This window comes from Oncorhynchus keta, chromosome 27 (genome assembly GCF_023373465.1).
Source record: "Oncorhynchus keta strain PuntledgeMale-10-30-2019 chromosome 27, Oket_V2, whole genome shotgun sequence".
Taxonomy (NCBI): Eukaryota; Metazoa; Chordata; class Actinopteri; order Salmoniformes; family Salmonidae; genus Oncorhynchus; species Oncorhynchus keta.
In genome coordinates, this window is record NC_068447.1 from 39643616 (window position 1) to 39658192 (window position 14577).

General features: G+C 42.5%; 1 protein-coding gene across 2 annotated transcripts in view; it reads left to right on the top strand.

Moving 5' to 3' along the window:
* The first annotated feature begins 1281 nt into the window (after window positions 1–1281).
* Window positions 1282–14577, top strand: part of plekhg5b (pleckstrin homology domain containing, family G (with RhoGef domain) member 5b) — a 67820-nt gene continuing 54524 nt past the window's right edge. For both annotated transcript variants that reach the window (XM_035739026.2, XM_035739029.2), the window contains exon 1: window positions 1282–2105. In XM_035739026.2, coding sequence (XP_035594919.1) covers window positions 2021–2105 — 85 coding nt within the window. In that variant the 5' untranslated portion in view covers window positions 1282–2020. The remainder of the gene's footprint in view (window positions 2106–14577) is intronic.

The following is a 14577-nucleotide window of genomic DNA, read 5'->3' on the forward strand; positions in this document are numbered from 1 at the left end:
TACAAAGGTAAGCACAGCCGAGAGCTGCCCAGTGACACGAGCCTAACAGACGAGCTAAATAACTTATATGCTCGCTTCAAGGCAAATAGCACTGAAACATGCATGAGAGCATCAGCTGTTCCGGGCGACTGTGTGATCACGCTTTTCGCAGCCGATGTGAGTCAGACCTTTAAACCTTTAAATGTCAACATTCACAAGGCCGCATTTACAGCTGCACCATCGAGAGCATTCTGACAGGTTGCATCATTTCCTGGTATGGCAACTGCTCAGACTCCGACAGGAAGGCATTACAGAGGGTAGTGCATACAGCCCAGTACATCATCGGGGCCAAGCTTCCTACCATCCAGGACCTCTATACCAGGTGGTGTCAGAGGAAGGCCCTCCACGCTGCTGCTACTCTCTGTTATTATCTGTGCATTGTCACTTTAATAACTCTACCTACATGTACATATTACCTGAATTACCTCGACACTGGTGCCCCCGCACATTGACTCCGGAACCCCCTGTATATAGCCCCGCTATTGTTATTTACTGCTGCTCTTTAATTCATTATTTGCTATTCTTATTTCTGACTTTTTTTGTATTTTCTTAAAACTGCATTGTTGGTTGAGGGCTTGTAAGTAAGCATTTCACTGTAAGGTCTACACCTGTTGTATTCGGCGAACGTGACAAATACAATTAGATTTCATTTAGTCGCCCCATTTGAAGGTGTCATAAGTATTTGGACAAATTCACTGATAGTGTATTACATTTTGTCAAAAGTTTAGTATTTGATCCCATATTCCGATCTCACAATGACTACATCAAGCTTGTGACTCTACAAACTTTGATTTGATTCATTTTTTAAATACATATGACCTGATTAGAACTAATCTGTTCCCATCATAGCCCATATACAACTGTTTTACAGCTGATTTATTTTATGTCATAGGTTGGTTATTCAATGTCACCAGATCATGAGAAACTCTGGGCACCAGGAAAACAACTCTCTCCCCAACTCTGGGACTTGTGGTGCCACCTCTGGAATCACAGCACAAAGTTACAAATGAAGAAACATTTCCTATAATTACGGTATACTATAAAAAAATATATATGTTTTGTTCGTTTCTGCTAATTTGGACTTAACCGTATCTAAAACATGTCGATTTAGTATCTCGACATTTTCACCTATGTATCTAAAAATCTCGATTTAGTACCTTTGCATTTAGAGATGGTATTATGGGCTTCCATACTATGGCGCCCCTAGCTGCAACATAATGCCAACTTGTAACTGGAAAGAAAAGAAGGTAGACTGAATGAATGGAAAACGCTTTTAATGGTTGAAAAGTGGAGGGACAGACGACGATACTTGGCGGGGAATTATGTTTCCGACTTGAATGTGCTTTGCCGAAAGCAACGAAGAAGTCAGTGGCCAAAATTGCAACAGAGTAGCCCGCGTGCTTCACCCGTGCAATAACCGGCGATTAAAACAAAGTGTATCGTGAGGGAGGGACTAACGCTACGGTGGTGATTGGGCAAATATGATATTTCGGACCTGGACGACGAAGATAATGCTTTTTGTGAAGCAACAGGTTACTGCTGCATAGCGGAGTAAACAAAAACAGAGGCGTCCTATTTGCCATATTGGAGAATTGACCTTCTATTATGCGGTGTTTATTACCTTGAATGAGACATATTCTGCACCAGTCAGCCAATCGTGTGACAGGTTAGTTAGTCAGTCACGAAAGGTTGGATTATTATTTCAATGGATTGTTTTTTAACAGGTTGTTTGCTCTCAAACTGATCTACAAATAACGTCGAGCGCTCCAATATAGAACAATATTATGCGGTTTACGGGAGCGATCATAAATATGATGCCACCTAGGCGAAACGGAGAGTGATAAAATGGCACATTCAAGTTAGATTCAAACTTCAAGACAGAACCATCGGAATCTACCACCATTCGTTGAGAATAGACATGAAGATGACCAACCATTGATATTGGGGGATTTTCAGCATAAGAACCAAGAATAGGACCTAAATGGTTCCAAGCAAGTGGACCATGAATTCAGTTCTACAGCACAAGTCACCTCAAAGGAGTTGGCTTGGTCTCCGACTGCGACTCAGTAAGTAGATCCTATATTCAGTCACGTTTCTCTTCGCTCTTAAATAAGTCATTCATAATCACATGTATTATCCTTCGACGTTTCATGCATGTACTCATATGATTTGATGTTAAAGGATGGCCTTGCCTGCTATGCCCATTTGAGATGCACTTGGCTTTTTTTTCCACATTCGTCTAGGCTATTCCCTTGTGGAATTCTTTCCGTGCACTGGTCAGGAGTCCTCCGTTAGCGTGTTTTATGTCAATTATAAGTGATGTAAGATATATGCATTACAGATGATATCCCTAGTAAGTATGACTAGTGCTTACAGAGGATGGATGCTGTTTAGTTGGTCTGAGAATACATTAATTTGACCAGACTCTGATAGAGCTTTGGCCAAGAAAGTCGAAAGTAGGTTTAGCCTACGTGAACAAGAACACCTTGTGACTTTGAACCCAGGGCACCAAGTTGACACAGTTTAGTTTTGAGTTGACCAGCACCAGTTTACTGAGGCAAGAAGCCAACACCTCCCAAAGTTGATGCCTTTCCTTGGCAAATGACCAGAGGGGGGAATCATCACAGTTGGTGGCTGATGGCTGAAGTATTTTGGTCTCAGATTTGAGCTAAAGATGACTTGACATCACCCACGATTATAGTCTACTGGGAAACAATGCTGTTGAAAGAAGAGGAATTAGATTCACCTGTTTGTAGATATCCCTCTAATATTATTGATTGCATTTTCCCAAAATGTTTGTTTTGGCCTGCCAGCACACAATCTCCCAAGCACATGTAACCTGCTCGCTCTGACGTTTGCATTGGAAAACGTTAATGACTTCAAAGTCTACTAGATATTCTTTCATTTATACAATTCTGCAAAAAGCTGATTCTTTACAATACTGCAATGCAAGTATTCTGCTTTTTCCTAATGCCCTCTTGTACACCTTTTGTCCTATATGATGTACAGTCAGTATATGATGGTGACTGTGGGTTTGAAGTTGAGTAGCCTAATCGGTTGTCTCAACCATCCGTGTTCCAGGCTCTTAAGCCTCTGCATTTAAACACACTGGTTTAATCTGGTACCAGTTATCTTGTCTGGTTGCTCTGTGGACAAGTGCAACAAGAAATATACATGGTTAAATATGGATAGAATGATGAATGTACACAGGCTAAACAATATTATGGACAAAGGGACATAATTATGATACCTGTGTGTGCGATTGAATGTAGTTTGCTTGACAAGTGAAGTCACCAACAGTGTGTGGTGATATAGAGCCTAGAGGGGACATTGGGATGTTCTGTCAGTGTTCCACACACAGGAGGTTGGTGGCACCTTAATTGGGGAGGATGGGCTTGGGGGTAATGGCTGGAGTGAAATTGTTGGAATGGTATCAAATACATTGTTTCCTTGTGTTTGATGCCATTCCATTGGCTCGGTTCTGGCCATTATTATGAGCCATCCTCCCCTCAGCAGCCTCCACTGGTTACACGCCATGGGACTTAAAGTGATACATGGGGATTTTGGCATTGATTCCATTTATCTACTTCCCCAGAGTCCGATGAATTCATGGATACATTTAGTATGTCTCTGCATTAAGTATGAAGGGAGTAAGCGATAGTTTTGCGAGCCAATGCTAACTAGCGTTATCTACTATTATGCTAGCAGCAATGCAAATGTTTATCTCAAATCATTTTTGGGTGTCAATTAAGTACCAAACCAAATAGAGCAAGTTTGGGATGAGATGGAATGGGCTGTTCGCGACATGAATGTACCATCTTCAGCAACTGTGTGATGATGCCTTCGCGTCAGCATGGACTAACATTCCTGTGGAATGTTTCCGACACCTTGTAGAATCCACGCCTCAACGATTCAGGCTGTTCTGGAGGCAAAGGGTGGTCCTACCCGATCCTAGATGGGTGTACCTAATAAACTGTCCAGTGAGTGTAAATCAAACACAGGAAAATTCTGTTTTGACTGCACTGGGCCTTTAAGCTTGTTTTTAAACACACTGTCTGGTGTAATCTGGGAGCAGATGTCTGGTCTCCTTTGTCTGGTGTGTTTAGGGGTCACTGGCTCTTGGCTCGTTCTGGTTTCAACATCCTTCTTTGGATGCGTGTATGTCTATATTGTTCCACTTTTTCTCCAGTGATTTCCTTTTTATTCTCCTCCTTTTATATTCCTGACATTTCCTGCTGCTCTCTCTGGTCTTCAAATCAAATTTGATTTGTCCCATGCTCCGAATACAACAGGTGACCTTATAGTAAATGCTTACTTACAAGCCTTCAACCAACAATGCAGTTAAAAGAAATGGCAACAAAAATGTTTAAGAATAAGAAATGAAAGTAACAAATAATTTAAAGAGCAGCGGTTAAATAACAATAGCGAGGCTACATACAAGGTGTACCTGTGCAGAGTCAACGTGCGGGGGCACCGGTTAGTCGAGGTAATATGTACATGTAGGTAGAGTTATTAAAGTGACTATGCATAGATAATAACAAGGAGTAGCAGCAGCGTAAAGGGGAGAAGGTCAATGTAAATAGTCTGGGAAGCCATTTGGTTAGATGTTCAGGAGTCTTATGGCTTGGGGGTAGAAGCTGTTTAGAAGCCTCTTGGAACTAGATTTGCTCTCCGGTGCCGCTTGCCATGTGGTAGCAAAGAGAACAGTCTATGACTAGGGTGGTTGGAGTCTTTGACAATTTTTAGGGCCGGCCTCAGACACCGCCTGGTATAGAAGAGGTCCTGGTTGGCAGGAAGTTTGGCCCCGGTGATGTACTGGGCCGTATATGAATTACCCTCTGTAGTGCCTTGCAGTCGGTGGCTGAGCAGTTGCCATACCAGGCAATGATGCAACCCGTCAGGGATGCTCTCGATGGTGCAGCTGTAAAACCTTTTGAGGATCTGAGGACCCATGCCAAATCTTTTCAATATTCTGAGGGGGAATAGGTTTTGTTGTGCCCTCTTCACGACTGTCTTGGTGTGCCTGGACCTTGTTAGTTTGTTGGTGATGTCGACACCAAGGAACTTGAAGCTCTCAACCTGCTCCACTGCTGCCCAGTCGATGAGAATGGGGGCGTGCTCGGTCCTCCTTTTCCTGTAGTCCACAATCATCTCCTTTGTCTTGATCACGTTGAGGGAGAGGTTGTTGTCCTGGCACCACACGGCCAGGTCTCTGACCTCCTCCTTAGGCTGTCTTGTCGTTTTCTGTCATCAGGCTTACCATTGTTGTGTCATCTGCAAACTCAATGTTGGTGTTAGAGTCGTGCCTGGCCGTGCAGTCATGAGTGAAAAGGGAGTTCAGGAGGGGGCTGAGCACTCACCCCTGAGGGGCCCCCGTGTTGAGGATCAGCGTGGCGGATGTTGTTACCTACCCTTACCACCTGGGGGTGGCCCGTCACGAAGTCCAGGATCCAGTTGCAGAGGGAGGTGTTTAGTCCCAGGGTCCTTAGCTTAGTGATGAGCTTTGAGGGCACTATGGTGTTGAAAGCTGAGCTGTAGTCAATGAATATCATTCTTACATAGGTGTTTCTTTTGTCCAGGTGTGAAAAGGCAGTGTGGAGTGCAATAGAGATTGCATAATTTGTGGATCTGTTGGGGCGGTATGTAAATTGGAGTGGGTCTTGGGTTTCTGGGATAATGGTGTTGATGTGAGCCATGACCAGCCTTTCAAAGGTCCTCATGGCTACAGACGTGAGTGCTTGGGTTGGGGTTGGTACTCATTTAGGCAGGTTACTTTAGTGTTCATGGGCACAGGGACTATGGTGGTCTGCTTGAAACATGTTGGTATTACAGACTCCGACAGGGAGAGGTTGAAAATGTCACTGAAGACACTTGCTAGTTGGTCAGTGCATGCATGGAGTACACATCATGGTAATCCGTCTGTTCCTGTGGCCTTGTGAATATTAACCTGTTTAAAGGTCTTACTCACGTGTGATCACGCTCTCCGCAGCCGACATCATCTGGAACAGCTGATGCTCTCATGCATGTTTCAGTGCTACTTGCCTGGGGAATTTTGCTTAAATTCATCAAAAAAGTTAGCTTATAACAGTGAACCTTTTTTTTGTGAGATACATGACAATTCTTGGGCTTGCGGCATATTCTGGTTAAACTATCCCCAATTGAATGGATTTGTAACCCTCTGCATGTACAGGGTATTCTTCCATCACATGTACAGGTGATTCTCAAGATCTTGCACACTAATGAGATGCTATTGAGCCCACACTACTATACTGTCTGAGCCAAGGACTACATGCTTTCTGGTAAATTCTGATTACAGTACTGAGTGGGATGAATATTTTTGATATTACCTGCTTTTTTTGTTGTTGTTGTTAACTAGTAAATAGTAGCCTACAGCAAAGTGTGTTTAAATAATTTCTAACTTGTTAACAATTTCTGCTAGTTAGTCTTTGCTACCATGTGGGTTTTAGCTTGTTTGAGCCTGCTAACTGAGGAGTGTTAATTCACCTTTTTCCATACATGTTTTGTTTTAAATAATTTAGATTAAACAACTCCTTTTGTAAGATAACTGCTTCACTATTTATCTGTACATGGAATTGTATTTTTTTTTTACCATTTGTTTTCTGATCGTTACAGGAAAATTCCATGGGCACTATCTGATGTGGGGAGACATTTCACTGCAGCTAATGTAGAAGGAAAAGCTGTGTACATTTGCAAATACTGTGCCAAATCATATGTGAAAAATGCAACAAAGATGCAGAATCATCTGGCCAAGTGCATAAAGTTCCCTCAGTGCTCACAACAATCAACCTCTGACAAAATCCCTCTACTTCTATTCAAGGTGAAAATTATGAATCAGACACCTTATCATAGCAACAGCTCATGGTCCTCCTGGAATCAGAAGTTGTTGTTTTTTACTCAATGGAGGAACGTAGTCAGAGAAATGCTGATGAATGTCTTGCTCGAGCTATGTATGCAACTGGTTCACCTCTGATGCTCACTGACAATGTGTATTGGAAGTAATTTCTGAATGTTCTTCACCTAGCGTACACCCCTACAACCAGACATGCTTTATCTACTCATTTGTTGGATGCAGAGTTCAACAGAGTTCAAGTGAAGATCCTTCTGTAGCTCAGTTGGTAGAGCATGGCGCTTGTAACGCCAGGGTAGTGGGTTCGATCCCCGGGACCACCCATACGTAGAATGTATGCACACATGACTGTAAGTCGCTTTGGATAAAAGCGTCTGCTAAATGGCATTTATTATTATTATATCAAGCAGACTGTATTGCAATAATCTCTGATGGGTGGTTGAATGTTCGTGGGCAAGGAATAATTAACTACATCTCCACCCCTCAACCAGTATTCTACAAGAGCACAGACACAAGGCAGAACCGACACACAGGTCTCTACATTGCAGATGAGCTGAAGACAGTCATCAATGACCTTGGACTACAAAAGGTATTTGCACTGGTGACAGACAATACTGCGAACATGAAGGTTGCTTGGTCTAAAGTGGAGTTCTACCCTCACATCGCACCCATTGGCTGTGATGCTCATGCATTGAATCTGTTCCTCAAGGACATCATGGCACTGAAAATAATGGATACACTACAAGAGAGTGAAGGAAATGGTTAGGAATGTGAAGAGTCATCAAGTTATAGCAGCAATCTACGTCACCAAGCAAAGTGAGAAGAATAAGCGCATCACATTGAAGCTGCCCAGCAACACCCGTGGGGGGTGGTGTTGTCATCATGGTTGACTGTCTTCTGGAGAAGGAGTCTCTTCAAGAAATATCCTTATCACAGTCTGCTGATATGATATTTTGGGAGAGACTGGTAAGCAGCTTGAAACTCCTGAAACCTGTAACAGTAGCCATTGCACGGATTGAGAGAGACAATGCCATCCTGTCTGATGTTCAGACTGCTTGCAATGTAAGAGAAGAAATCCATACTGCCCTGCCCACTTCACTGTTTCTCCAAGCAGAGGAAACTGCAGTTCTGAAATACATCAAAAAGTGTGAAGACTTCTGTCTTAAGCCCATACACGCCGCAATGTACATGTTGGACCCCAGGTATGGCAGGAGCATCCTGTCTGGTGCAGAGATCAACAAGGCCTATGGTGTCATCATTACCATGTCTCGGCACCTTGGCCTGAATGAGGGCAAGGTTCTTGGTAGTCTGGCGAAGTACACTTCCAAGCAAGGGCTTTGGGATGGAGATGCAATATGGCAGTCGTGCCAACCTATCTCATCAGCCACCTGGTGGAAGGTACTTTGTGGATCTGAGGCTCTTTCCCCTGTTGGCTCATCATCCTCCAAATCCCACCAACATCAGCCGCCTCAGAGCCTAACTGGTCCTTGTTCTGGAACACACACACAAGCATGCAACAGGCTGACCAATACAAGGGTTGAAAAATTGGTGTCTATCCTAGCAAATTTGAGGCTTTTTGAGCCTGACAATGAGCCATCCTCAACAAGGTTGGAAAGTGACAGTGAAGATGAGGCCTCAGAGTCTGATGTTCAAGAGGTGGACATTTAGGAGTTCCAGGGGGAAGACATGGAAGGCTGAGAGGAAGACAACCAAAGCTTTAGTTTCTAGACTATCATTTTACAGAAAATGTTTTTGGAAGATGCGATGGATTATTGGGGATCATTCAATATTCCATTTTGTTGTTCAGTGAAATCATCCCATGTGAAGAGTCAACTCATTTAAATAAAGTTTAATTCGTAACTACATTTGTATTTATTTATTTATTTATTTATTTATTTATTTATATTGGAAGGATTTAATAATTTGCAATTATGTCTACTTATGTTAAGGTAAAAGGTTTATGTTTCTGTCTCCATATGACATGCTAAATATATCCAATGCAAAAAAACATCTACATTTAAATGGTATTAATATGAATTAGCATACATTTCCATTAATTCCCATATATTCCCACAGAAAGTTTCCACCTCTGAATATTCTCCAAAGTGTGCAACCCTAGTGGTGAGTAATCGCTGTTCTGATATCCAGAAGTTATTTTTGGTCATAAGAGACAGTTGCAGCAACATTATGTACAAAAATAAGTGAAAAGATAAGATACAAACAACATCAGCCATCCTCTCCGGCGCCATCTTTTTTTTTGTTCTTCTTGTGGTGCTTTGTTCTGTTATTTATTTTTGATCTCTTTTCTTCCACTGCAGAAAAGGATTGACCATGGGTATGTGTATGTGACTGTTTAAACCCATTGCTTTCTCTTTGCATGATACCCATCTGTTCCAGAGCCTCCAAAGTATGTGACTACTAGTGTGTCCATTTCCTACTCAACAGGTCTGTGTAGAGGAACCCTAGAGAATGTTTTCTAGTTGAAATTGATGCATTCAGTTTAGATTGCCATCTAGGTGCATTGACAGTCACCCACTAATGTGATGAAAAACGACATATGAAACAATTTATTAACAATTCAATGTTGATGAAATGACAGATGTAGCCTGCCTACCAAGTGTTGTGGCAAAGGTGGTATGGTTTTACACTGGTTTTACACTTCATCTGAACGTGTTATCATTCCCAGATGTGTCATGTCCACCAATGAAGTCATAGACATAAACCTGCTCTCACAGCTGGAGGTCATTCCCCCCTCCTCCTCCCTCAGCCCTCACACATATTTTTTTCCCATCATCCCACTCTCTTTTACAAAGGGCTCTTTAAATCACATGGAAGGCCAGGGCAACCAAAAATGATTACATTGTTCTGTCGTTGTTCTGTTGTCAGGTCTCACCCAGATTGTGGGGCTATTTAGTCGTTACGTTTGATTTCAATCACTTTTTAACCGGACCCCTTTTATTTGAACAAAACTTGCCATTACATATTTGCCTGTGGTAGAAGTTGTCAGAAATTTACTTTTTGGAACTGAATGCCAAACGTTTAGGAGATGGAGGTACTCAAAGTTGCCCCATTTTGCATACCACACTCTACCATGAGACATCCATATAGAGGTCTTCACGGATCCACCGGTACCGGAACACCCGAGACTCGATCTGGTACCTGAGCGGATCCAGAATTCAAAATGATGTCACAGGTCTGGGTCAGATCTGATATGATTGTCTCGGCTATGTGTCATTTTAACTGACTTGTCCGGATGGGCCCGTACAGAACCAAACGCGACAGCTGCAGTTGAGAGAGACATTTTTATCATTTATGGTGCTGCTCTTGATTCTCACGAGAGTGGAGCGTGGCGCATGTGGCTTGTTGTTGGCCGTCAAAGTGGCAATAGGCTACAGTCGGAGAGCCTCTGTGTGTGTCAAAATGTAAGCAACTATCTAATCGATGGCAGATGGAATTAAAATGACTGAATTAAAAGTTAATTCAAATGTGAAGGAGAGACTACAACAATAGGCTGCTACTTAATATTCTGAATGGAGTTATTTGTAACTGTAGGATGAGAGCGCATGCACTGCAGCCTCAATTAGCCTAGCTAGCTAACATTAGCTAGTTTAACTAGCTTTTCCCAGGTTGACTCAGTCAAGACTATGAGATCCATATCATGCTAAATGTATTCACAAATGTAAATCACTGATCCACAACTGTAAATCACTTTACCAAAAATGTAACTCACCAATCCACAAAATGTAAATCGCTATCCACAAATGCAATTCACTATCCACAAACAAACAGCTTTTTGATTTGTATTTGTAAATCGAGGGCCTTAAGTAAACTTACTGCCATAAAGATTTGCACATAGGAGAGAGATGCGCATGACAGATATGCCAAGCCTGCAACTTCATATTTGGAAGTGCATAGGTCACCTGACTTTTGGCAGTAATTTGATGACAACAAAAAGTTATCACACAGAAAATAAGTTATCACGGTGGAAAGCGATTTGTAGTCGTATAAAGAAAAAAGTTCTCACGCATAGAAAACGTTTTTTTTGTATTCATAGAAAAAAGGTTTGGACCCATAGAAAGCGATTTCTCTAAATTGCTGGCAGCCTTTCGTTCAGCCATGTTGATGCCTGCCTTTCAAGGCTGCAGAAATCATAGTATGGTAAAGATATGTTAACCATATGTGTAACCATAGTATGTCCAATGTAAATAACCGAAACCCTAGCCCAAGATTACTCTATATTTGCAACACTATTGCGGTGTACACCCGTTCATCACCCAAATAGTTGAATTAGCCGGCCAGTGTGATAGCACCACTAAATGTAAAGGATATGTCATACATTGTAAGTGATTATAATTCATCCGCTGTCTCATGTTGCACAGACGATGAGCATTAAGGAGACATAAGTATTCCTGAGGCCTCTAACCGTTTCCCCAGGAGAGTCCTATAAAAGGTAAAGGGGAGGTGTAGGATATGGGATCAGACTTTGTAACAGTATTGCTTCCGTCCCTCTCCTCGCTCCAACCTGGGCTTGAACGGGTTGGGGTTGGATGCGCGCTGTGTTAAGAAGCAGTGCGGCTTGGTTGGGTTGTGTATCGGAGCCCGTACGGGAGTTGTAGCAATGAGACAAGATAGTAGCTACTACAAACAATTGGATACCACGAAATTGGGGAGCAAAAGGGGTAAATAAAAAATAAATAAAAACATTTGATAATAAGGATGTGTGTCATTCTGTTACCATTTGAATTGTCCATTCCCATTTTAGTACAGGAGAGCTAGCCTGGACAGCTAGCCTGGACAGCTAGCCTGGACAGCTAGCCTGGACAGCTAGCCTGGACAGCTAGCCTGTATTCAAGAGCATCTGATAGTGGGCACGACACAAACACCTCAGATGATGTAAAATAGGGTCTAAACTACAATGTTTGTATGTTTTTGCATTCAGGACCAAAAATGTTACTTTCTGACCTCTTCGACCTTTGGCAAATATGTATAGAAAGAATAATTCAAATCAAAAGGGGTGCGATCAAAAAGTAATTGAAATCAAATGAAATGACCCTATTAGCCTCGTTTTAGCTGGGATGTTCGTTCTTCAGAGACCCAGACCTGTGACTGGGGGATCTCGGGGGACACAGTTACAGGGGACACAGTGACACAGCCTTTTACCCTCAGGGAGGTAGACACTCAACCTCTTTCAGTCAGATGGGACATGCGTTATTCGATAGCAGAGGCTATTGTGTGTTACGATGCAGTTTGTTATCAGATTCTCTCGTCGGAGTTGTAGTTTTGTGCCAGATCATCCTGATTTTTAAGTCAATTAATTCAGTAATGGAGCAATCCACATTTAATATGTGGATTTGAGTCCTATAGGTCCTGTTCTGTGCTCAATCTGTCCAGCTGAGCATTTCGTATGGTTTTGGTTCAGGCTCATTATGGACGCACATAAAAAGTTGTTTAATTACCACACTTTGGGTAATGCATTTCAAATGAGTCGATGGTCACTATTAATTCTAAACCGTCATTCTCTACGGCTCTTGGAGAGAACCACACCCTGTTAAATTGGACCTGTGGCTTCCCTGCTCTTCAGAAACGAGTGGATAATTACAAGGGGCTAGCCTAAGGCCATACACATGGTGCTTCATTAAGTTAGTAGATATTGGAGGTAATGTTTACCTCTGAGAGTGTCCCTCTATAAACAAACACACACACACGCCCAAATGACTGTTTATAAACATTAGAGCCCTCCTGACAATAACTGTATTTTCACTCTGAGAATGAGTGTTTTGATTTCTGCGAGGATTTCAGAGGGTAGACCCACTGCAATTTCAGCCATGCCGTTTCAATTAAAGGATTCTTCATATCAACAAGCTGAAGGAAGCAATACCAGTTGTTTGTCCCTCTTAACTGGTGGTTTCAAGATGGACTTTTTAAATTGCATGTCTGATAGCAATTTTCTCTGCAGGAATGAACACACAATCACACCCTTTTATTTTTGCGGCACATGAATAGTGGAGTAGCTGATGTACTGGTGTCTTTGATTGGGATGAATGTATTTTGAATATATTCACGTTTACAAATTAAGTCATTTTTGGCGCGTTTGCGTGTGTATGGGAGGGTTGCTCTCTATAGCGTATCCATTGGAAAGGGCTGCCTCGCTGTGCCAAAACCCTGTTGCATTGTCTCTGAACGGCACAGCACATGCTCATTGATGTAGAAGCACAACAAAGACCAGGATGCAAAGTTTTTATCTGCATCACTAGTTCTGCGTGTGGAGTCAGTGGATGCGCTGCTGCTGCTCTTTATGAGCAGAGTCAATAGAAGGCAACACAGGCCTGTCTCTGCACGCAGCAGTCTGAATGCTTTCTCCTGGACAGACAAGCTTCCTGTTTCTTAGTGTATCTGAGTTCAGCACACTTTTTTTTTGTTTGTTGTTGGTTCGAATGTTAATCTTAATACTAGACGTCAAAACACATTTCTGCCCCTGAAGGACGAAGCCATTGGATGTACTATTTACTGTTGTTTGTTCCGTGGTGTTCAGATGCTCGGATAGGATTAGGCCTCCCTTCGATTCCCTGGCGCTTGCTCTTTGCAGCTGGCCTGGGTGGTGAAGAGTTAACCAGTCCCTTTATGATGGGCCACCTTTCTAAATATAACCCCAAACCTCCTCAACATGGGCACGCACAAGTCCTTCGGCTTGACTGCACTCCCTCTGTCAACACTCTCACTCACACACTCCTCCTCCAGCACACACACACACACACACACACACACACACACACACTCCCCCAGTTACAGTTTTGTACCCACACTCAATCAAACTCATTCCTCCTCAAACTCCCCATTTTTAATACTTCAAAGTTTACCGAGGAGATGATTCATATAGACTATATACCTGGTAGTTAGTATGAGTGATTTTCATTTTACTCCCCTGGACCAAGCTACTATTCAATAATGTGTGTTTCTCAACCACAAGACTGGATGGGCAATCTGATTGGATGTAATTTGCAGAGTAATGACATGTCCCCTTCAAAAGACAGTTTTCTTTGTATAGGTTGTTTGGGAGATGATGAAAGGGATGGGAGACTACTTGTCTAAATGCCTCCTCTAGTAGTTCCGTTTGTTTCTGCAGGAGGCGGCTGAAAATAGGCCCTTATGCTGCAGCAGGCACTAGTTGTCATGCTGTAGCCCATGACTGGTCTCATCATTAAATAGCAAGCAGCAGTGCACTCAAAGCTGTTCCAGATGATTACCACATGTCTGCAAAGCCCCGAGCGGCAGAGCAGATCGGCTCCCATCCTACCCTCTAATTTGTCATCCCAAAATTGGACATTTGGGTCTTTGTGTGACTTTGTCCCTCCCTTCCATGGCTAGCACAGTGCACTCTCACGGTATTTCATTCCATTTTCCTATTACAGAGGTATAATAACAGCGAATCAACCTTTTTGAGCGACATTGAGAAAATGTTTTGTCAATGGATTTGATGACTTACGGGTGTGGTTTTAAACCATCCTCGATTTGCAGAGCGGAAATGTTCCATCTTCTGTCTGTATGTGGCCTTTTTGTTGTTGTTGCAAAAGGGCCTTGGTTTTTACTATGTCTGTCTTCTCTCTCTCTGAGAAACAGTTCCCCAATGTCTCTGTATTGTACTACTGTACCTCCGCAGAAATAGCTGAACA